A 26,400-nucleotide genomic window follows, 5' to 3' on the forward strand; every position below is an offset into this window, starting at 1 on the left:
GTGGGAGTAATCAGCTTAATTGGTATAATTAAGGGGTAAACAATGAACCCTTGAACACACACTTCTTTTGTAAATGGATATTTGCAGATTATGCGGGTTAATGTCTTCTTTATCTATGAATTGGGGGTGGAATAGTGGGATGCGGTCGTTCATTAGATGAACACACATGCGATCTAGTTTACTGGCACGTCCTACTGATAAATAAGCTTATATTCCTGCACATTTTCTGCACAAGTGTATAACTGCCCTGTAGAAACTAAAGATTTGGATGGTATTCAGTCTTTGGTGTCATCGTGCTCAGGGGTCTTTCATACTACTTGATGTCTGACTGCTAGCCCACCTCAGACCCTGGCCATGTCTCCCTTGCAACCCAGTAGATGGAATTTTCAAAATGTACAGTCCTCTTTGAGCTAGCCTCTTGGCCCCTGCAGGTCTCTGGAAATTGAAAAGTCAGAGAGAGTAAAGAAGAGAGGTAAGGTAAGGTGGAGGCAGGCAGGCCATGAAAGAGAGGGAGAGAGGTTTCTGTATAGCTGAACAGACCTTGTATTACCCTATAGCAAGATCTCAGCCACTTTTTGTATCTCTCTCTCTCTTTCTCTCTCCTTCTCCCTTACCCCCTGCTCAATGGAGTGGCCTTCAACAGGCTTCACACTATCTGATGCCATCATTGAAAATTTCAGCTTGTGTTGAAGGCAGTTCATTGACATGAAAACCCAGACCGGTTCATGTTTTCTCAGACCTCTTTGCAGCATATTTCTCAGCTGAAGTTGTTTCATGGCCGCTATAAGAAGAGTAATTGAAAATCCATGGCTGATTGATTCAGACCCATGGTAATTATTTTTTCTTCAGTTGCGGGGCCAACACCCATATCTGTGCTGTGTGGTGATTCTTGTGAGGGAGTATTGATATATTTTGGATGGGATCCAAGAGCTACAGTAGGTGTTCAAACCCCTTCACCTTTTGCACACAAGTACAGTAGATAAATTACCATTTTCCTCAATAATCTACACTCAATGCCCCATAATGACAACATGCAAAGCTGTGTATGTAAATCTGTAATGTAATATTTATTTAAATCAAAAAATTTAACCACCAGGACTCTTCCTAGATTTTGCCATCTGGCCAAACTCAGTAACTGAGCAAGAAGCGCTTTAGTCAGTGAGGTTCAAGGACCCAACAGTCATAGGAGAGAACTCTCTGCAGAGATGGAAAAATTATCATCCAAGCAGCACTCCATGAGGCCTTCATGGAAAAGTGGTTAGACAGAAGATGACTGCCTCCTTGGGATTTGCCAAATTGTATTTTAAGTAATCTGTGAACATTTGCTTTGTAATTTTTTTTTTTGTGAAATTGTCAAAATGCATAGTTTTATTAATAGTTGCCAATACATTATTATTAATACATTTATTAAATGTAAGTTTTACCCAATTAATGTGAAATTGTGCAATGAAGGCATGTGAACAATGTCAGTGATGTCAACATGCCTGTTGTCGTATGTGATGTAACATTTATTTGGGCTTTTTTTCTATTGATTATTAAAAAATAGTAATTTTACAAACAAATAAACTATTCTAAGTACTATGATACATACAGTATGTTCATATACAGTACATGCACTATATTTTTTAGCCATGCTAGCAGGCTTTAAATCGATTGGTTCTCAGTTTTTGATTTAGATTTAAATAAATGTTTCCAGAATGAAATACCTCAACAATTTTGAATGGATTGACATAAAATATACAATTAATGTCTCTCTAAGGATGAAATGCAATAAACCTTAACTCCTCTCTTAACTAATCTAGTGCTTTTATCAGTTCAAATGCAAAGTTTCTATTTAAATGCTTTGGTTTTGGATCAAACTCTCATTAAACTACTGAAATTCCCATTATCTTAAGCTATACCTCTGTATGTTTTCAGTACTATGGATCAAATGCTAAACTAAGATGGTCTAATATGTGGTAAACATACCTGTTAAACATCAGCAGGTTGGTTTGTATCACTGTACCTGAGCACAGCCTGACAGAGTCTTGTGTATCTGTACCATGAAACAGTTTTCCCACTTTTCCTTACCTCTGGTGAGCAGGTAGACATGATCATTATGCAATGCAGTCATAGAATAATTTTAAATTCTATAGGTATTGTAATTTGCACAAAATAGGGGCCTAAACCCTGGCTCAATTCCACTTCACTACTTCCACTACTTCACCCTATGCCAACTGAACTGTCGATCAAGCAGGGATACCTTCAGAGAGTTGGCATACATCCACCTCTTTAGACGCAACCGCCAAGTAGAACTGAAGGACATTTAGGTGAATATGTTGCTACTGGACTGTATGCATGAGACAATTAGTCCCTAGCTTTGCTGATTATTGTAACATCAAAAATAAGGCACCCCGATACTACATGGTCTAATATGTCATCGATACAAACAGTTTAGGCCACATAATCCACCTCTGTTGTCTCCACAAAGCAATATCAAAGAAAATGACATCTAAACGGGAAACCAAAGAGGAGTTACAGCAATGACATCTGAGAGTTAAAGCAAAGAAGGGGAGGGGGGCTAATGGCATGATTCACATTGAGGGACCTTGGAGCCTGTGTCTTGGAGATGAGTCGCTGATATATACCCAGCATGCTGAGTGTGGGAATAGGCTGCATAGACATCCAAGTCACGTTTTCAGTGAGTGCTGTATAGCACAATAAACATGGCCAGACTATAGAACAGAGAGAAAGACAGAGAGACAGTTGTGTTACTTGCAGCTACTGAAGGTGCTTTTCCTTCTAGGACCACAGAGGGCATTTTCCCGATTAGCTCCATGTTCTGGTTGACATTTGATTGTGTCTGTGGTGATGACATGTAGATATAGCTATCATGTCAAATTGTGGGTGTATTTTCGCTCATTATCTGCACATCTGAACACCTAACCTCCATTGTGACTACATGTATCTGTTGATCTGTCAGAGTTTGCAGATTCAAGTTTTTGTTTGTGCTATTGTTGTAGAATTATTATGGATCAGATTGCAAAAATATGTAGCACAGTCGGTAGAGCAGTTGTCTACAAACCCCAGGTTCAGAGGTTTGACTTCCGGTTCCTCTTGGCGACATGTTAAGACGTCCTCGGACAAGACACCGACACCACAAGTGGATCATTAAAGTTTTTAATTAGTTATCATTAGTGCTGATAACCAGAAATTTCAAGTTCCTAACAGTGATTGTAGTGATGCCTAAATAACATAACCAAATAGTTCCGTCTGTCACCATAGTATTTCTGTGATTTTCCTGTTGGTTTTAACTGGTCATCTATACAGTTCATCTTTGTAGGTGCATTTTGTCTGAGTTTGTTTTTTGAAAATGTTGTCAGTGTTATCAACAATTTTCACCGAGTCACTGATGCGTCTACATTATAAATAATGATGACTTATTGTTTATTAAGCTTTGTTAGTTGCCGCATGTTGCTTTGAAAAGTCATACATCAAAAAAGTAGACCTTTTTCACAGCTGACAAAAATTGCTAATGGGCAAATAAATCAAATATGACCCAACTATGTAGCAGTGTCAGTAATAGTAATTAAGTCGTATTGTTAAGTCCTTTTCTGATTTATTTGCACAACTTTGCTTTCTTTAAAATTTTGCCATAGTATATGCAGTGACCTTTCAACATCATATTACCTTAGATTAGAGGAGAAAGTCATGGCTATTGGATCAGAACAAAATAATTTGCTTAAGTACTCGTAAGTACACTTTTAATACACCTGTTTTTCCTTCTCTGGGTTTTCAGGGTGAAATTTTAACATTAAAACTAATGTTAAACATTTGCAGTCATTCTGGTAGGTCGTACATGGTTAGATTTTGATTGATAGCCAGTCAACTGAATGTAGAAGACACATTTTAGGAGTCACTTACAGTTTTGGATAGAGTGTTTTTGTGGCCCCTACGGGCCATTTGTTACAAAATCTTATTGATGTCTGCCTCAGCTTAGGTTTCCTCCTGGGCTGATGCAGGTAAGTGGAAAACCTGGCCATTTGTGTTTTGTGTATCTGTTTGTTGGAGTGGTACTCACTACCCTCCAGCCACACTCCAGGGAGTTGCATGCTGCTTCCAGTGCCCTCAAAGCTTCATCAGTCACACAAACCCTCACTCAGTGGAAGCTGGCTTGGTGTAGGGGTGAGTACATAAAATAGAGTAGTATGCAGACATGATATAGCAATCAATAACCTTGTGAAGCACTGAAAAAACAACTATTATTGTCAGTTTTGTTTTGAGCTGTAAGCACTCACTCAGTCATTCCAGCTAAACACAGCCTAACCTGCCACCCACAAAAATGTCCCAATTGGAAAATCCAAGCCTTTGACCCTGTGGTCATAAATCCACCAGGACATTGCATTTCCTCTATCAGCATGGGCTCAAACTATTTCAAAGGCTGAATTTTGAAATGGGGAGAAAAGACCTTTTTTCTCCTTCCAAACTGCTTTTTGCTCAGAGGGAATGCTAGAGAAGAGCAAAAGCGTCAAAAAACAAAGCAATTTGCATGGCAAAGAGGTGCTCTGACAAGCAGGGAGGCGGCAGAGTTGTTGCCCGGAGGACTGGACGACAGTTGAGCAGTGGAGAGGAATCTGCTATTCTCTCTTCTCTCTGGAGAAACCGGCAAGTGTAGCCTCCCCTGGGGTGACGAAGGTTGCACAGCACAGTAATGCATTTTGTGAATATCAAATAAAGTTACTAATACAGTCAGACGGCAGAGAAAAGGATGGAATGAAGAAAGAAACAGAGATGGCGGAAGAGAGAAGAGATACCGTATGAGTGCTTGAAGGAGCTTGCATACAAGTTTGCTTTGCCAAATTTAAATGTATGCATCTGCGCCTGTGTTCATATGTGTATGTGTACGTCAGCAAATACTGCATATGTTGTCAAATATGTTGTTGAAGAATTATTACAATTGAGAGAACTAAACTGGAAGTTACTGTAGTTCGTTCGTCTCTGCTTGTTTCCAGTTTGTTGCATACATCTGACAAAATGTGACAATGCAAGGTGTGAAGATGCATCTCTGAGGCTGCACTGTGGAGTCTTGCCTGCATAGACTCACTAATCGGCTGACGATCTGCTGGAAAACCTTTTCTAATTGTTTTGTAATTATCCTGTGGCTGATGTCATCAGCAGTTCAGCAGTCTCTCCAGTAGTCCCTAGTGACTTTTCACAGCAACAGTGCGTGTCTATCAATATGACACAATTGGACATTTGCTGAGGAGGATGTGGAGGATGATATGGTAATTAAGACAGAAGGGGTGGAGAGGAATGCAGAAGTTTCTGTGGCAGGATTTAACACTGAGTCAATGCTGCTGAAAAGTGCAATCACAATGTGTTGACTAAAGCAGGTGGCACTGATCTGTGGTATCCACCAGGTGTAAGTATGTTCCCCAAAATCCACAATCTTGCACTGTGACAAAATTGTGAGAAATTCAGCTTCTGAATTTCATTTTTATTCATTCCATCTTGAGAGTTATGAATCATATTCACTGCACAGAACCGGCACATATTTAGTATCGGGCTCTTTTTCACACCTGCAATTCCCATTATGATTTGTGTGTCTTCTTTCTGTTCCTTTCATGTCTAATTCATTTCTAAATATGTTTTCATGCTAGAAGAGAAGCCAGAACAGGCCCTGTGAATGTTGATAAAAAAGAAAAAAGGTGGTCAGAGAGAAGGATAGCTGTAACGGTTATTCCCGAGGCTCAGCCAAAGTGGATTAGATGAAATAGATGCCAGTTTATAGTCCCACCTACAGTATGTGTCTGCATTGATCAAGTCCGTTTGAGAGAGAGATTGGGTGTCATACTGTAAGTAAGTAGACCTTTAGAGACCGTGGTCCCAATTGAGGATGTAAATAAAGATCACATTGTCTTTCCAGAAAATTGGACATCCAACCCTAATGTGTTTGTGTGTGTGTGGCTTTAAATGTAGCATGACAGCAACATAATTTTGTTCAGTAAGTAGACAAATAAATTTTCAGTGGTATCATGTTTGACACACAGGATGGGAAGGGAAGAGGGACTGCGCTCCTCCATTGTTGACACAAAAGTGGAACTCTCTAAACTGGTTATTAAGGGGACTAGCAATGACGTCTGAATAATAAATCTTGATGGAAAAAAATATTTTTGTCCTATAGATTAGTGGAGTGGTAGCGCAGGTGGCTGCTGTGTGCACAATGTGTGCTTCCTTCCACCAAATTATAAAGCCTTCTGCAGTTCCACTTAACACAGCAAAGCATGTTATGTAATTGCTGGGTGTAATAAACGTAATGCAGCGCCAGTTATGAAATCCAGGGCAAATGTATTACTGTTGTCTGTGAAAAATATACTGTATGGGCATCATTTGCATAAAAATCTTGGTCTCCATCTGTCGGTCTGTCTCTATTGCTTTGTTCCAGTGCATACTATCCTAATACTCCACACTGTCATTCCCAAATGATTTCAACATTGCTGTTGTATATACTTCATTTTATGCTTAATTTTTTAAGCGACATTAGACAAGATTTTTTTGTGCAGTCATAGGACACGGCTCCCCTCTGGTTCTGGAGGAATTATCTGTTAGCAATAATCTAGCAAGCCCCACAGGTCACATGTTGGGAAATGAGGATCGAGTGAAGAGCCACGTTTGATGATTCAATTCCATCCCCGATTGTTCAACTATAGTGTTGTCCATCCTCACATGTTGTGCTGCTGATGGAAATCAGGCTGGGACATAAGCAGATTAGAGAGAATGTTTGGTCTGTCTGGTAGCAATTTACTTTTAAAGAGGCTATTTTCACTAATCAGAATACATCACAATGTGTGTGCGCATGTGTGTCAGAAATGTTATCTTGATCCATGCTTTTCACGTTTCAACATTGAGTCATTGCAGAATCAAGAATCAGAGAGTGCTCACAAAATGTTTCCAGGTGGTAAGAATAATTCCTGAGTGTGGTGTCGCACACAGTATTTGTGTGCTTCAAATATAACTGTAAATATCATTTCACTGTTTCCCACGGTCTCTGCTGTGTCTGATACTATTTTTGCATCTAAACTATCTCTTAAAAAAAACCTCTCCGTTTATTTTCTTTGAAACCATGCACTGTCGGCCAGCTGTTCACCAACGACTGAGCAAAGGGGATCAATAAAATACGTATTTATCATCATCATCATCATCATCATCTTTATTATTATTGTTATGAAGTTTTTTTTTACCTGATCAGTGGAAGCTTTTTCAAGCAGGCTGAAAATGCATTTGGTGCAGCACAAAAGTTTGGGTTCATGAAAACATACATTTTTCAGCTGTGCTAACATAATTTCAGGAGGGTTTTGTGATGCTGAATTAGCCTTTGACTGATAAACACAGTATGCCATTGTAACACAGGACTGTGCAGCACGTCTATGGAGATAAACATAAAAAAAAAAACAGCTTTTACAATAGTAATACACATCCATCGTGTGATGTGTGCTTTGCATGTTCTCGTATATCAGTGTCTCACAAAGGTAGAGCTACAGTAAGAGTGGTACTGTATGTGTTTTTCAAATATCTATTTTTTTTAAACAGTCGCTATCTTATCATGTCAGTTAATGACACAAGTTTTGGCAACCCTTGCACAACCCTCCTTCACCTGTGTAACCAAGCCAAAACTGTTTATCAGAAAGCATCATAAGTCACTGTTGGTGTCAGTTTTTCACAGTTCAACAAATAGATTTAGACCTTTTACTGAAGCTTTAAAAATACTTTCCAACGATAGCACAGTGATCTATCTTTGGTGTGTACTAATTGTCACTATGGTTACAGGCTTTGCTCTTTGTGACTCATTTTACTTATTTACAGTAGTCCTTTCTATCTAATGCTACAGTTGCACAGAACAATAAAATGTGGAGTGTAACCAGTTAATTTTTGCAGTGGTTGTTGTATATGTACTGTATATATATGTATAGTCTCATGTGAAACTATGAATGAGTGTATTAATTAATGCAAGGTATTTGTCATGGGGAAACACTGGCATATTAAAGCACGCCATGCCTCTTCATCTCTTGACCACTATCTCCAGGTCATCTCTTTCCTTGCTGTAGAGGAGAGAGAGCCTGCAAATCAAATTAGTCGTCTATTGGAGAGAGATGAAGAGAGAAGGAAAGATGAGAGAAGGCGGAAGGAGAGAGTGATAGGGGTCGTGATAAATGTGCACTATTATATTATTGTCTTTTTTTATGAATGGAGGAAGAGAGATCACGGAAGAGGGAAAAAAGCTTGGTGGTCTGAGTAATATTGACTTCAGGGGAGCATTTTCAAAAATGTATAACCAATTACAGTAACCCTCCCACCACAAGCTTCTCTTCAGACATGGGACAAGTCACTTTGACTCCAGCGGTGCTGCAGTGCTGTATTAGATTCCATATAACCTCTGTAATGAAATCCTTCGATTGAGTGAACAGGAAATTCTGGTACTAACACACACTGGAGCAAGTATAGAGTATAACACGCAGACAGTGAGACCCACGCACTGTAGGCACAGACATTAGAAACCAGCAGATAATGGATTTATGAGATTGATACCCATATGATAACACAGTGCAGATGGATAACTTACTGTGTATAAACACACAGTGGATCACAAGCTGCCCTAATCAATTTTGCTATATTAAAAAAATGTATAATTTATAATGTATAATAAATAGACGTTGCATATAGCAACAAACTCACTATGTTGTTCACCCTCAGGTTCACAGAGCATTGTAATATTTTTTAGCTCACTGTTTTGGTTTTCCAGTTTGCAACTTGGTTTTGCTTCCCCCTCACTGCCCTCTTTAAGCCATGTTTCCAGCTGCAATAAGCAGATGTTTAGTAAAAATGTACTAATTATGCCACTGTATGGCACCTGCCTGGCACCAAACTATATAAAGACAATTTAGTGCCCACCTATAGCGCTGCATTTTGCAGCTTAATATAACATGAATGCTGATGTTTTTCCAATGTCTGCTAGATGTGTAAATAGGTTGTTGTTTGCTTGATATTATATCAGTAGTGGAGAAAAAACTGAACGTGTATTGCCTGTGCACTGAGTGGAGCATTTTACATAAAAAAAAAACCTTGTGGGCACTCTCTTGTGGAAAATGAAAAAACGATGCTTAAATTAACTCACACAAGCTCAAATTCCTGCTAACAGAGTCTCAGGCCACAACCACAACCGACATACAGGACATTTAAGTATGACCTTATAACAATGCCCAATCCTACCCCGCCACAGAACGGTAAAGGGAAAAATGTAGGAGACGTACAGTAAAATGTAACAGAGAAGCATGGTAGCACGCTATTTATCAAAGGAACAAACCATCCGTTTCTCTTCTTCAGAGTATTTAGATTTATCAACATGCATCCTCTCCTTTTTCTTTTTATACATTCTTAACCTGCTTTGCATCAAAACAAGATGCTGCAGTCCTTGGAGAGTAGTAGAAAAAAAGGAGCTTACAGGAGAAGGAAAACAAGAGAGGGAGACAACATTGCTCATAAAACCATCTGGGTGTTCCCAGCATCATCCTCTTGCTTTGGCACAGAGACAGTGTTTTTCTCCTCTTCTTCTCTCCTACATGGCAAGTCTTCTTCTTTTTTTTATGTGTAGCCATGATTTATTTATCATTGCCTTCATTAACAATTAAATTGAAAAGCAAGGGGAAGAGTCACATCTGAATATTATCAGACCAAATGGGACCAATGCCGTCCCATAAGTTTGAACTGCAAACGCTTTCTCCAGAAAATGGCAGAAACAGAGAGAGCGGGAGAGAGAGAGAGAAACGAGGTGTCTGCCAACTTAAAAGATAGTAATTTGCAAATGCTGGCTGTCTTCAGTGAAATGTTTGCCCACTCACAACATGCAGTGCCTGTGTGTGGGCTTCCCTTACACTGCCCATACATAACCTATTATAGAACAAATTTTACACCGTGCAGTTCATTTGCTGTTCTGTCAGATATTGTAATACTTTACCGAGCACCAATAAATACTGTACATGTTCCTCTTCAGGAAAAAGGATTGGCTACAGATTTCTTTTTTTTTTTTTCACCGAGCAATTTTCTTGCAGCTTTTGCTATTTCACTCTCTCAGGTGAAAGGATGAAACAGTGTAAAAAGCAGAGACATACTGCAGAGTATGTGTTTGGACATGGAAATCTGGGTGGTCATGCACGTGTACACACTTACAATCTTTATTTGTGAACCAACCACATTTTCATCAGAGGTAAAGTCCAGAAAGAATCAAAGGGAAGTCCAGGCTGCGATTGATTTTATTAAAAAGAACACCTGAAGAGGCATGCTGCAGGTGAAAGTGATCCACCAACTTTACCATAAATCAGTGTATTATGAAATGTCGACTAGGAGAACAAAATAAACAGATAGATGTTTAGTATGACATTTTTCTGTAGGGCAGTACGTTGTCTTCATCCACACGTTGATAATACATTTAGACAGCATATTAATCCCTATTTGTGTGGATATGTTTTCAAAAGTCATAACTGTCTTCAAAGCCAAGTAAAATGTCATTTAATCCTGATTGATTCAAAACATAACCCAAAGTTAGAATAACTGTTTTAACTTTGGCAGACAAAAGTTTGCTCACGTACAGGCCCATCGCTCATAGTTAGAAGCTGGCCGACATTACAAGTTTTTATTGCCTATTAAAAGCTGACCACAGCAGCAATTCCTCATGAAGAAGAAACTTAGAAACTTTTTACAGCCACCTCTCATGTCTACAGGGGGTGTTTAATGCTCAAAAGATTTTGGCAGTAGCATCATTTAATTGTTAATATGAGGATGTCAACTTTTTTTTTTTCTTTCAACACCACTTGGCCAAGTAAGCAGAGAAAAATACTTGCTCACGCAAAATATTACTCTGCCTCCCTGAAGGAATCAGTGTATAGAGAAGGATGGAGAGAAGAGGGAGGGTGGAACAATAATGGTCTCCACAGTTCAGCATCAGCATCTGCACATTAATCATTCATAGGCAGCCAAGTGGCAGCAGCAGGGAGCACAGTGAGATTTCAGGTTATGGTATCAAATCTCAATTTATTAATAGAATAGTTATGGAGCTAGGTGGCAGAATACCATTACTCAGAGCCCCGGCCCACCTCCCCCTGAGCATTCACTGATTTCTCTGTGTCTAATGTTTGGTTACACTCCACTATCCACGCACAGAGTACTGTTAAACACAAATAAGGTGGTGCTGGAACTGGAGAGCAGTCACATATGATGAAATGAGGGAAGACATAGCCATACATGCTCTGTGCTGTACAGATTTGTTCCATCATAGATTTATGAAAATATGTCACACATCCTTCCAGACATGCTCATAAATATGCTGTGGTAAGCGACTTCTCAAGCTGTAGCTTAAGTGAGTGTCACGTCCTCTCCTCTCATTTCACATCCGATTCTGTCAGTATCCACTGTGGACTCAACCACACCTGGATCAATAAGAAAATGCTTTCCCCGGTACTGTTTGTGGTAGTGATGCATCACTGTCATTCATCTCCATCCTTCAAGGCCAGCCTGTCGACAGATGGTTGCATGAAGAATGGCAGAGTCCTATGAGCTCGGCTGAGGTGATGAGTAGGGGAGGTGTCCAATCTTTCTCACACAGGTGACAGGTGACACATTCTGCTGATGAATGTTCCATGAAAGTGCCACATCTAACATGCCAATCACATAGTATGCCGTGCAGCAAATAGTTGTGAATTATTTGGTGATGTCAGGAGGGGCAGAATAGTGTGGCAGCTTGTTCCTGTCCTTGTGTCTGTCTCATTTGATTGGCAGCTTCAGGTAATGACTTAATAGTAATTAAAATTGTGGCTAGTTACCTGAAGGCACGTATTAATATGCGTTTATGTTTATCCATGGTCAGATCAAGCTTTATCTCTCCACTTCTGATAATGCAAACCAATTTAGAATAAAGCCTGAAGTTTTAAAGTTTGATCCACTTTTAGCTTTAAGTGGTCAGCTTGACAGAACGCCTTAGTATCTTAATCGGAGCTCAAACTGCTTGCAGCATTACCAAGTGAGATGAACAACCATCAGACCACAGAGGATTAACTTTAGCTTTTACCCTTAATCCAATGATTCACATGATTTTCATACTTATCAAAACATTCAGTGACCCCCTCGTGCCCTATGGATTGGAGCATTGTCTTCCTGAAAGAGACCACGCCCATCAGCATAGAAATGTTTTATTAGAGGATAAAGGTGATCATTCAAAATGTTCAATGACCCTTTTAAGTGGACTAAAACCATGCATGCAAAATGCCAACAGAGGTGTCAAAAGTTTTTTCCTTTATTTTCTCACCCGTCTGTATCTGGTCCGCCCTTTCCTCACTTTCTCACATCTTCTTCTTAATATAAACCTTGGCTGTAATATGTGTTTTTGGAATAGGCCAAGCTGAACGAGGGGAACCTTAGGAGAGGAAACACATGCGTGTGTGTGTGTGTGTGTGTGTGTGGGTGAAATGCTCACGCACAGTGGACTGAAATACCAACGGCAAGTGAATAAAAACCTCTGCCTTGCATGCCAGTGAGTCAGTGCCATGCATGTATGAGTGAATGCTGAACACAGTGCATTAAACGTTGAATGCTTGCACGACCCAGGTTTAGTAGCAATGTGCATTTAAACTCAAGTGCTCGGACCAGACTAATCTGAACAATCCGTTTGCAGACAGCTTAAAGTCATAAACAAAAAAACTGATGTGCTGGAGTGTTGTGCAAGGTCAACATAAACAGAATATCAATAACTCAAGACTGTCTGCTCCTAAAAAGCAACTGTATAAGGTTGTCAGTTGACGCAGCTTGTTAGGAACCCTAGTCAAGCTTTACTGTCAAGCAGCCGCCAGTGGTTGCAGAAATTATGATGAGAGAGGCAGTAATTTAAAAAGTCAGGCAGTGTAGTAAAAGGGCAAAAAGGTCAATGTGTGCTATAGGTAGGCTCTTTCCAACCTATACGCTCACTGAGGTTAGAGGATTTGTTGAGGACAGTGTGTGTGGCTTGGTGTGTACATGTTGGGGTCAGCTGCTATATGATTGACATGTTAGAAAAGGGGCTGCAGCAGGCCATAAGCTATTAGAGAGGAGGTGACTGCCACATCACTCAGCTGTCTAGAGGCCAGGAAGTGAGCAGGATACTGCCACACAGGATGGTGTGTTGGGCAGTCAATTTAGCTGTTATCTTAAATATGTGTATGCAGTAAATAGTGAAACTAACAGGAATATGTTCCATCATCAAGATTTTATATCTCATCATTTTATTTTGTTTATATTCTTCTGCAAAATTATAGCATCAATGGTTACTGTCACAGGGTTTAATAACCTGAATTTTTCTCATGTCTATATGTAGCTAACCAAATGGTATGTTCACACACACACACACACACACACACCAAGGGTTTCCAGCCATGTGGAAAAAAGAAAAAACCATTACCATATAAAATCGATCGTGATGCCTGACCTACTGTGTGTGTTTTTTATGTGTGTCCAGTAAAAGGTGGAGTCTGTAGTAATTCAATATGACTGATTCTGATGCGATTGTTAAGTGGTTTTAATCATTCATTTTGTGGTATAGTGTTTTGTTAACCACGCAACAGAGCTGTGGAACACAGTTTTAAACAAGGTGGGAGGTGGTGTAGGGAGACTGGTGGTGTATATATCCAACATTTTTTATAATTCACCGTTAACACACATCCCTGTGTGTTAGTGAATTTAACTGTAATATGTGTTCATGCAACAGCCAAGAGTTTGGAAGCTGCAATATCTCCTACTTTCTGTGCAGAGTGTAGCTCTGAAATGCATTCTTTGACTGGTACTGTGGTTAACTCAAATCAATCATACTTACAGCTGTTCACAGTGGAAACATCTATTTATCATATAACATATGCTGCTTATTGCTAATCCCACAATAATATTAACTATAATGAAGTGACACTGGAAAAAGATGTCTGGATAGTGCAGGTCTGTATCCCTAATGCAAAAGGCGATAGAGGCACAAGTTGGGGCTACAGGTGCATAACACTATCAATGCTGGCAGTTTCAACATTTCTAAAAAGCTGTGAGGTCAGAACTGTTTAATCTAGTGAGTTTTGCAACATACCATTCAGTGTATTTGAAATTAAATACTAGTGCCAGTCATATTCGCTTTTAACATTTAACAGACACAGTCATGTGGTGTCTGGACTCTATGGTGTCTATATGATGATCTTGTTTAATAGATATACATGAATGCTGTCTATGTGCATTGTCTGTACATCTTAATACAACCCCCCACACACCAGTGTAACCATGCAGCTAAAGAGCGTTAATCAGATGCACACATCCAGCTCTTTATTAGTGCCATCACTCCTGACTCATTTTTCTTCTTTCCCTTAATCACATCCCCTCCGTCGTCTTTTTGCCATCAGGCCTGACTCTTTTATCAATATTGGGCTTTCACTCAGTCCCTCCACCTTCTATCTACCTGTACAATATTTCATCTCTTTCTCCCCCCCTCCATCCGGGACTAATGAATTCTGGATGTGGTCGGTGTGGGGTCCAAAGCTTCTTCCTTGCTGCTCCCTCTCCAGCTGGGTTCTCCCACGGTGCACCAAATGCCTCTCCTGAATATTGAATAAACCCCGGGACCTCCTCTGTGTTTCCTGATCAACAGCACTACTATTACCTAGCTGTTACTCTGCGCAGGGTCCCGGGGCTCTGGCAGGGTGGATGGGCTTTGAATCTGTTGAGTTGTTTGCAAAGGTAGAGATAATAGGCACGGGTGGGTTGAGCGTTTGAAGTTGTTTGTTACTATCCCTTACGGTCATGAAACATTTCTGTCTTAGTTTTCTAACTAGCCTAATATGCCTTAAAGCATCTATTAAATGTGTTTGATTCTGGGCTCCACCCAGTCAAGGTCTGACATCAGTACTGTTGCAAACAAACTAAGTTAACTTTCTCCCTGTCAGTATACCTGAGCAATGCTGATTTTAGCACAGGTCATTCATCACTTTATGTAGAACCTTTTTGTGACCTGCTAATTACTATGGAAATTATGTCCCATCGATGTCCCATAGGTGTTTTCTCCTGTATGCTTGCATTGCACTCATACCAAAAGACAGGACATGGTCACGAAACAACATGTAGACATTTAAAAAATGTATAAATATTATCGGAATATTTACATTTTATTAGACTGTAATGTTATTCTTCTACAGTGGGGGGCTGGGTTAATTTTATGACATTTTATATGTTGTCAGTGTGTAGTTGAAATATTAATCATAAAGCGTACGGTCTGATCGATTTGTGCCAGTACACTTGATCAAAGAGGGATTTGTTTTTAAGCACTTGCTATTGATTAAGTGGCAAACATTGGTGCAGTAACTAATTTTCTGTAACAAATAACATTGGAAGAGTTATTATGGAGGTTAAATCCCTGTGTGTGATGCACTTTGTATGCACATTTTTTGTGTGACTGCAATACTTCTATCAGTCTACCAGTCAACAGTTTCAGCTCAGTCAATGTTGTGACATATTTGAATATGATGGACATAAGCAAAGCACTGATTATTGAGGTGATATTTACTTACCATTCATTTTTTCATCTAGCCTCTCCTTGATATCCACTTCATTATTCAAAGGCCTACACAATTAGCACCACAGAGCCTATTGCGAAGCAGTCCCGCTAGGACCAATCAATGTTATTAGATCCATCAGTGTGATTTGACACACTCTTGCATCTTCCTTATTTCTCCTTCCAACTGCTTGTGCTAGGGAAGTTAATGCTTGTTGCCTTTAATTTATGTGCCATTGATTCCCAATCCCATGCCAAATCAGGCAGGTATATTGCAGAGGATATAAACAAAGAGACATTTTGCAGTCGATGTGGATAACAAGGGCTTTAACAACTATATCTGGGTCTTTAACTGCAGCAATCTTCTGTGGATGTGTTATAACGCGGTTGGAAAGACAAACTACCTTTATCTCCCGCTTACTCACAGCACCTGACGCCAGTAAAGAGCACTAATAGCCAACTAAGCGAGAGAAGCAGTTATAGCTTCTATCAAATGCAGTGTCAATTTACTAAATTAGGCCCATTTTTAGCCACACTAGCATGGTAATATCAGTCTGTGGGTTGATCTAAGAAGTTTAAAATGTAATGCATCTCTTAATCCAAATGTTATGGAGTCAGATACATGAAACCTTCTTAACTTGTTGTAAATATCTCAGCAGTCACCTTGTGTTCTCTGTACCTCTTGTTTTCCATTCTGGACCTTTTTCTCTCCCTTTTGTCCACGGATAAACACAAAACTTGTTTGACTGTAACTGAGAAGAAACATTTTTGTACTCACTTCAAATACAATGTGATCAGGCCCTGTCTGTACAGGATGTCTAAATAGATCACCACTGTGATGGTATCAGCGATTCACCTTAAATCTTCACAACAATATCATGTCTCAGCCAGGCCAGACAGAACCTCAGTTGTATTACCAGGAGCCTCAGTGACCTTAATGAGAGAAGAGAGAGAAGCTGCTTGGGGCCTCTTGCCGTAGCCTTAATCACTACTGGCAATGGAAGGCTGCTTTAGTCTGTGTGTATCAGAGAGATCTGTGCTTCGAAAATGTGTGAATGCATGTGTCTTAACCTATGCGTGATCTGTGTGTATGTGCACACTGCATGTGTAAATCTGACACTAGTGGAGAGCTCTCCACCAAAAACTACCCTATTTGGGCCAGCCCACTTTAAATCCCTTACATAAGCCACTACTCTCAGATGTGTGATATCATGAAACTATATTTGGCTTTTCCTCTGAAAAAGACTGTTCAGTGTTAGATAAAGACGAGCCTGTTCTTTAAATAATATATTGGAGCTCCCTCTCAACTTGTCTTAATATACTGTCCTCACAAAATTGTGATTTAGCTGACTTCGGTTGACCTGTAGACGGGCTTGTTTGAGCTGTCAGGGAAAAAACTCATCCATTTCACACAGTTAAGCTTGGCTATTGTAATGTCATTGTTCAACATTTAGACTGAAGTATTATTTTCTACTTATGGTGCATTTTGATTAACGCCAAATGCTCAAATTGATCTTAAGTCAAACTGTTTGATTGATAAAATACAATATTAGATCTTTGTATGTCAAGGCTATTAAACCACACACATTTCATTTTCAATGAACCTGAAGGGTTACTGTTTGATTTGACCCAGTGTTAACTGCAAGAGTAAGGAAATTAAAAATTGATTACTTATATTGTCTTGTATTGGATTTTTAACGACAATAAAAATAATATAAACAACCTAGGTGAGGTGTCAAGTGATAAAAAAACGAGCCATACTTTCTCTCGAAACTCCCCATGGATACATGCTGGGTGAATTTAATCTGAGGAAGTATTTAGTCATGGTTGATTGTATATTTATAAAGCTCTATCACTGACCTTTCACTGACCTCATAAACCGCTTGCATTTGCTCATGACTCTGTGAATTCAGTGTGGTGTTCTAATAAATGAAACAAATAAAATTGGGTCAAAAGCAAAAAGGACTGCTTTGGGCAGAACAGCATGGGAACCCGAAACACCTGAGAGGGGGAAAGAATAAGGTTTTGGAGCTTCTTCACTGTAGATCACGAATGTCAATCTCTCTTCCCAGTGCAGTCGTGAGAGGACCGATGTGATCAATGTAGTCAGACAACATCAACTCAACTCTTATTAGATATCCATAGGAGCATCTCCCTGTGTGGGCGTAGCAAACAGTCTTAGCTAAACGGAGATTAAGGCAATGCTGGAAAGACCCCTTGAAGCCCTCTAAGACTGGTGGGTAATTTTGGATTTAGCAGTGGTAGCAAGATAAAGGCCTTTCTTCTTGCTTAATTGATGGCTGTAATCCACGTTTAGTTTTAAAAGCCCATCTTGTTGATGTGTGAACACAAACCCCAGCGGGTCCGTGCAGAAAGTGGTGATTTAGTGGGGCAGACTAAGGGTTTCCCGCTGGTTGGGCAAAGACTTGTAGATTTGGGATTTCCTACATTCCTGCTACTCTTACATACCTTAGTGAAGATATCTAGAAGTGGATAGAGGCTTAATAGAATCGAATCATAGTCGTCCCCAAAGTTTGCATGTGCTTGAACCCCTCGCTGCTTCAGTTCACTTTTAGGAAATCTAGAGCACCTCTTGGTCTCAGTCAGGAGTATAACATCCTTGTGTTGATCATTATCATGAATCACAAGTTCTACTTAATCTCTACAAAGTATGTAATTAACCCTGCACTGATTCATATCGCTCATTAAATTACCACAGATAGGACATTTAAAATAGAGCACAGTGCTTTATTATCCTAGCTCAGCTGCTAGTGACAAACTGTTCAGTGCCTGCACTGAAAGTCATGACTACTCTGTAGAACAGCTGACATGTCTGTACCTCACTGTAAACCTTTAAAGCACAATGATTAGTCATAGTTACACAAATATAACAAATACAGTACTATGATGCGATGCTGAGAGCTAAAGGGTTTTATACTTTGTAATATTAAATATATTTTTATTTCTAACACAGTAGAGCACCAGTTGACATGATAGTGTATTACATGTTTCATGAGCACAATTACAACTAAAACATACTTTCAACTGCCCAGCTACTGGACTTCTTCTACTACTGCTACTACAATCAGGTTACGTTTTTATCAGATTCAGTTTATGCTTACAGCATCATGTTTAGTTCATTAGTGTGTTAAAGCTCAGGAAAAATACTTTGTGTTTTCTCTTCTTGTGAACATCAATAGATTTACAGGAGATTGGCTTTAAATTTGCTGACGCTGCAATGGTTAAAGTGGATACTGGGTACTGTATGTGTACCAATTAGTGTTTGAGTTTCAACACATTGTAGGTGTGTGTGTGTGTGTGTTTGTGTGCGTGTAATCTGATTCAAGTGCTTGTGTGTGAAGAAGGGTAAATGTACCTACACAAAGATGAATCATACAGCTGCTTTTCTCTCATCAAAACAAAAAATCGCAGACTCACACGTATATATACTATAGGACATGTGAACTTACACTGAGAAACAGAGACAGACACACACACACACACACACACACACACACACACACACACACACACACACACACACACACACACACACACACACGAGTCATCAATCCCCTCAGATGCAGTATTTACAGATCCTTTACAGTTACGCTTTAAAGACACTATTTCATTGACATTTGGTGCAATTTAATTTATTCTAATTGATTTGTTCAAACCCTCTGACTATGAATGAATGTGTATAATTGCTGGTCATGACTACCTTCCCATACTCAAAGCTACTGTACCAACAGTTCAAGTGAAATCATCATAATCTGTTGTCAGTATTATTTATGACTGTGGTATTTAACAAGTAGCCTTAGTGCTGACTGTATTTTTGTGCTGTTTTCTTCCATTACAGCTGTCCTTTGCAGCTACAACTCCAGTTCTGGCAGACAAGAAAAAGTACCCCAACTTCTTCCGCACTGTCCCCTCAGACAACGCTGTGAACCCCGCTGTAGTAAAGTTCCTCAACTTCTACAACTGGAGCCGTGTGGGGACACTCACACAAGATGTTCAGAGGTTCTCAGAGGTCAGTATTTGTTGTCATTATTACAAGAGGCTTTGGGAAAAAGCTTTAGAGCTAGTCTGAGTAGTCGCTGTAGAAATCTTTATGAATGATTCCTTTAAATATATATATTATATAGGTTTCATTTAAGTACTTATTTAGTCAAAACATACTGAATTTAGAGTAATAGCATAAATGTAGGAGGGAGAAGGTGTGTGGCTTCTCTTTTACTGTGTATATTTCTTTACTGCACATAAAAACTGCTTATAAAGCTCTACAGATGGTGGACTAGAGCAGATATATGAACATAAAATCTGTAGTGTAAATCCCACACTGGCCAGTGGACATGTAAATATTTAATAACATGGCTTGGTATTATCAGCTTTGCCACTCACAAATCCAACAGTGAACCATTTCCTCTGCACATGTATTTATAATTGCACTGTCCAGGAGTTTTTAAAGTCAGTGTAGCTTTATGTATTTTCAGTTTTGCAACCCTCATACCTCCTGCTTTTTCATGTTGAAGGTGAAGGTTCATAAAAATCTGAATAAATTCTCATTACACTGTACAGATGCAGAAAATCTTTTTTACAATATCAAAAAAATTATTTGAGTGGGAGGCAGTCAGTCATCAAGTTTAAACAGAGGTATACCAAAATGGATGCTAACTACTGTAGTGAGACAAGCTTTTCCTTTTAATGACACAGACTTTTTGTGCTGTTGGATAACGACTCAAATTACTACAAAAAAACACTAGACACAAGGAAACATTCAGACTAAAAGAAAAAGCTGTATCAGAGGTATTGAAAGCACGAATTTGAGAAAAATATTGTGAGATTTTGCGTCAAGGCTCAACAGCTGGGGGTGGGGTGGAGAGGAGTATAAGAAGTTTCACTGCAAATCTCAGAGAGCCCAAATCCCTTTATCTCTCCCCTCCTGAAAGCACCATGGGGCTTAGGACAGGAGGAAGACGGACGGCCCGATTCAATCAAACCACCACAAGATTGGCCTCTAATCCTGATTTACAAATATGCAAGCATCACTTCCGTGTTTTGTGATTCGAAAAATCCTCTGTCAGGTACAGAGCGAGCTGGTTTTTGGTTCATTGAGAAATCACAGCAGCATGTAACAAGACAAATGCTTGATGAAATGGAAAACAGTGAATGTTTTAATGCTTCTAAAGAGAAGAAAAATAATAAGCAATGAAATCTATCATGAGTCCCTTGGTTACCTTGGTACTTTTACATTTTGTTGGATACTATCTTGCAGATTATATTTAACTTGTATTCAAGGATTTTACTTAGTGCAGACATGATTATTTTATAATGTTAGAATTATAAAATAATAAAGAACAAATATGTATAAACTTGGAGTACATGACATAAATGATTTATTAGTGTGCTGATATAAAATAAACCTAATTTAGTAGTTTCAGTACATAATTGTACTGTACTGTTTATGCAGTACATCATGCATGCGTGTACACACTTGCATCGGCATAATTAGTCTACTACTGGCTACATTGTCATCTCCACCACCTTTATATCTCTGTTTTTTTCCTCCACTACTGATCTGCAGTGTTGTTTCCCAGGGAGACTGTTCACAAGGTTAATATGTTATGTAATGCTTGTTAAGGATTCAGTCAATGGCATGCACAACACACACATACAGTGTGGTATCCCCTGGGACTGTAACCTGTAAGCTAAAGCCAGCTCGTCGCTTCTATTTATAGACACCAAAGAAACACACACGAACACACACAGCCCGTTTGTGGATGGACACTGATGTTCCATTACTGGGGAGTTTGTGCTTTACTGTAGTGGGAGATGAGAATGACACACACACACACACACACACACACACACACACACACACACACACACACACACACACACACACAGCAATCAAGATTATTGAGATTGCCAGACAAACAGGCCTTATCCAGGAACAGGCCATCATCAGTCAGTCAGATGGCAGACCTGACTGAGAACAGGATTAGGACCGTTCTCTGCCTGGAACCCTCTGAGCTTAAGTGTTTAATTACACTATGACCACTCATAAATCTAGCAGAAGATCCTCTCTCAGCTTCCACTCTCTCGCAGGTCCTCTCTGCCTTTCTCTCCCTTTCACAGAAATCCTCCTTACAATCTAAAGGCTGCTTGGTGTTTTCTATGGCAATCAGCTGCTGTTCTTTACAAATAATCACGTAATGTTGTAATAATTCTTGATGACTCTTTCATGCCATTGCACACTGCATGCAAGGGCCATGAAAAGAAACCAGTGAGTGGTCATTTGTACAGCACAGCAATGCAATGCATCGTATGAGAGACAGATGTGTGCATCACATGGTCACTTCTGTTAAGTTAAATTGTAAGACTTTGCCTCATATCATATTTTGTTAGTTAGTACACAAATATAGATGTGTAAATAGCAAGTAATAGATTGGGGTTTGACCTGGAACGTACAGTATATTGACTCTGTATGAAAGTCAATACACCTACTTTATCTTGAGATCATGTTCCAAAAGGTGTGATTGCTGAGGTTTAAATCTTACAAATCCTTAGAGCTGAAAAAATCTTGCAATGCTGTGTGTCAGCAACAGAAAATTATTTGCTAGTTCTTTCTTTTTCATTCACGTCATTTAATACAATTTATAAGAAAAAACAATATCCACAGGCAGTGTAGGTGTAGGATGATACTCCATCCTTTCATATACAGCCCAAAGATCCACAGGGTATCACCCTCATTTATTTTTTGGTTGCATGATATGGTTCGTGTATGTTTATGACTCCATTATGCTGATAAAGACACATCTTAATACACATGTAGCACATCTGACACTCGATTCATCATGTGTGGGTGTGTACTTACATAACTCTGTGTGCGTGTGTGTGTACACACGCATGCTACAGTATAGGATTATTTATCTTCTATATTTGCTGCTGGGGATTCCCAGGCTGCCCCAGACAATGGAGGATGTTTTTGTTACGCAGGAAATCTGCTCATTTTTCCCCTCCCACCATCCTTCAATCCATCTGCCCCCTTCCCAGTCCCCCCCACACTGCATCTCCCTCGCTCTATCTAACATGCTCAGTCCAGCACAACGCAGATGCTTTTGTCCCTTTCCATGTCAGTGGAGGAAACACAAAATCAAACCAATAAAAGTCCTCTTGTGACAAGGTGAACGGCTCTGTGTGTGTCAGCATATGTTTGTTGCACAGTATATGTGTCTATGTATGTGAGTGTGTGATGTTGAGCAACAGAAATTTTGCATCTCCATGTTTGTATTTAATTGTTCTGAGTTCTTCTGTCCGCCTATGTGTTCATTCCAACATGCCTATACAAACACTGAGCTCAACAGCTGCTATTCCCGTTTCTAGTTAGCTTCTGTTTGGCTTTGCAGCAGCCAGGCTTTTTAGATCAACACTTAACACAACAGGACATTGTACGTTGTCCAGACCACCAAGCCGATTGTTCCTCAACAGCAAAATCTGGTTGTATTGATCCACTCCGGCCTCCCTGTTGTTTCAACTCAGTGAGCAGTACATTGGAGGGAATGTTTGTACAGGAGTGAGTGATGTACAGAGTGATTTAGAGCTCCCTCCAGGGTACAAGAAGAGGAGGCGATTATAAGAGCAAACACTGAGAAACAAAATAGAAATAAAGTTAATGTTCTTCAGACTTATTGATTTTTTTCTAGCTGATTACACAAAATAATTGTTTTAACTATTTTATTAGCTATAGCATTGTAGCATAGTTCAACAGTGCAGTTTTATACCTTTAGGTGTTTTAACGTCTGCAGCTATGTAAGAAGCACCACTGGGAAACGCATGTGTATTTTCTTTGACAGCAACATGTTATTATAAATATCATTATCTCTTCGATATCTGTCACTAAGCGAATTATAAACCCTTGGAGCCACATTTGAACAAAAATATACAGTGGATTTAAGGTGGAGTATCTACATGCTGTAAAAATTAGTTTGTATTCTATTAATTGCCAGGGCAATATCTTATATATATCTTAAGCAATATAAGACTAAAACACATCAATACGGCACATATGCACACTCACTGACAAATGTAGGGCATACACACAGGGCCTTCATCTGTTAGTTGTTATATGTTGCCTCTGCCAACTGAGCTTGGCATTACCCATTTGAGCACATACACCCTCTGATGTCTCAACATGCCCCCTTCTGCCAAGCTCTTGGGTGGGAACGGCAAGGCTGACAGCCACAGGGCATAGCCAGAGGACATGTGAAGCATTGGGCCAAAGAAAGAGGACATGTGAACAGTAGACCTCACATGCAAAATGTATGTGAGGGGGAAATATCTTCTTCCCTCAGAGAAGATATTTTCACTTTTTAATCACTGGTGTAACTGATAATGTCTGGTGTTCAATTTACAGTAGGTTTACCCATCCCTGAGGCCTGGTTTTGCCCATGTAGGCTCTCTGGCACGGCTTACTGGAACAACCAAATGGAGCAGAGCCATCATTAATGTCATTAGTTACGCCTGTGCTTCTCCTGCAGTCAAAATGTCTTCTGTGAAAAAAGCCTTTTCTTAAAGCTTAAAGGAGTGAAACCAGAAGGATCGAGGGGGGCATGAACCACCTCACGCTTGCCATCACAGTGGGGCACCTGTCCATTCTCCTTTTTCTCTGATCCCATTACCTACAATTCCTGTGAACCAATACGTGAAACACAAGCAGCTGCTACTGATGCATTTACAGAACTCCAAGTGCTTTCTGTCGATGCCTGGACAACCACCTGAGATGATTTAATATGTACATCTGTGTTTTATTTATTCAGTGAAAAAACAGCATTACCAAAACACAGCATAACGCTGAGTTGTGCGGACACCATTTCAGAAAATTGAATTCCCTGCACCTTCGCACAGGATACAGATATATAGTAACATGAGAAGTGCTGTACCAGGCAGATTCCAACCAGTTACAAGTGTAGTGACAAAGACATGACACCACCTTGATGACAGTACTGCTATTGTAAGTTTTAATCTAAACCCAGTGACAGCTCCAAGCACGGTTCAATTAATGCAGTTTGGAAGTCAAATAAGGCTACAGCAGGTCTTCAAGTATGTAATTATGTCTACAGGAGGAAAATTGTGCAGCCACAGTACAAAGGAGTTGGATGATAAATAAAAGGATCAGAAAGACAAGATCTCACATTGTAAATTATGACTTGTGTTCATTTCTTTCTTTCTTTCTTTCTCTCTCTCGCTCTCTCTGACTCATCTCCTGCTATCTCAGGTGAGGAATGACCTGACTAATGAGCTGGAGAAGGCAGACATTCAGATTGCAGATACAGAAAGTTTTTCCAATGACCCCTGTGTCAACGTCAAAAAGCTCAAGGTAAGTGATCCAGTCTGAGCACTTTACAAGTCTAACGATTATAAATACAAAAATCACAGCAAAAGACAATGGTTCTGTTGATTGTGTTTGAATTTGGATGCAATACTGTCTAAAGCAGAGCACTGTGTTCCTCAGTGAGACTAGTGGAGCTGTAATGAGGACACTGTAATAGCTGGGAGGTTGTGTATAGTGATCTCTAATGACCTGCTCTGACTAATGGATGTTTGATGGGCATTTACAGTAAGCATTTACAGTAGATACACAGACAGGATTTATTATTTTCTCTCCTCTTTTATACAGTATATGCTTTTAACTATGTGTATGCACAGTTGATCAGACTTTGCTAAGGCAAAACAAAACTGCCACAATGTCACAGTACATAGTAGGAAGTACTACTAGCTGTTGAGTTTAACCAGAAGGGTAGCATACAAGATGTTAGTTTAAAGGAGTATTGAAGTATTGAGAGATGTTGGAAGTGAACAGAGGACAAAGAGAGAGAGAGTCTGATATGATGTATGCAAGTTGGAGCAGGTTGAAAGAAAAGCAACAATGAGATAATGAGACAGCGGGATGGAGAAAGTGCAGTGAGGATAAGCTGTCTCTCCTAAACATATATGTAATTCTGCATGCTGAGGGCTGACATTTTAAGCTGACACGATCCTTCCGTGATCAACTGTAAATATGCAAAGCGCGGCGTCGCCTCAAAAGCTTTTCAGAACGTTTGATCGGGGGTGGGCGGGGCAGCCTCTGACACCCAAATGGTTTGCAGTCTCCTCGACGTAATATGATGAGGTAGCGGGTGACACAGATTTTGTTGTGAAGGCTGGTCTTTTTTTGGTACAGTGTTGTGTGTTTGATGGGGTGTGTGGGACGAAGGGAGAAGGGGGCCATGGCGTCACTGTGTGATCCACAAATAGAGCACTCACATCTGTTATATTCCAGCCGGAATATTCAAAAAGCAGACAGGCATCTCTGCTGCAGGGCGCTGAAGCAGCCACAACCACAGTCGTACCTTCTAATCTTAGTTTGTTCTTCTTTAATTGGAACAAGTATTTTTTATTCTTTATCATTTTTTTGTGTTCAGTTTAGAGAGCTTGCATTCATTGGCGGGCCACATGAGAAAAAAATGTCCTAAAATCTAAATTAAGGCCAAAACACTTAATTATTTATTACACATAAATTATTTATTATACATTCAGAACTCTTGTCCCTCACATATGGCATAGCACAGGATGTTCCCTTTCTTTTTAAACATGTTTTGCTTCACTGATGCAGCAGTTTTTGGAAGAACGCATTTATCACTGTGCTTTATACTTTATAAAACTGTTTAATTTGTAAATTAACTTGTTTGTTCATCCCATTTGTCTAGCACCGTATTTAAAAAGCGGCCATTTTTAATTTTTGAATACATTTCCGTTCAGCTCTCGCCACAGGTTGTCAGTAT

General features: G+C 39.6%; 1 protein-coding gene across 1 annotated transcript in view; it reads left to right on the plus strand.

The window, feature by feature from the left end:
• The window catches only part of gabbr2 (gamma-aminobutyric acid (GABA) B receptor, 2), a 144,033-nt gene that overhangs the window by 57,231 nt on the left and 60,402 nt on the right, over positions 1-26,400 (plus strand). The window contains exons 3-4 of the mRNA XM_026346953.1: positions 19,437-19,607; positions 24,855-24,956. Coding sequence (XP_026202738.1) covers positions 19,437-19,607; positions 24,855-24,956 — 273 coding nt within the window. The remainder of the gene's footprint in view (positions 1-19,436; positions 19,608-24,854; positions 24,957-26,400) is intronic.

The sequence above is a fragment of the Anabas testudineus genome, chromosome 11 (assembly GCF_900324465.2).
Source record: "Anabas testudineus chromosome 11, fAnaTes1.2, whole genome shotgun sequence".
In the NCBI taxonomy this organism is placed as follows: Eukaryota; Metazoa; Chordata; class Actinopteri; order Anabantiformes; family Anabantidae; genus Anabas; species Anabas testudineus.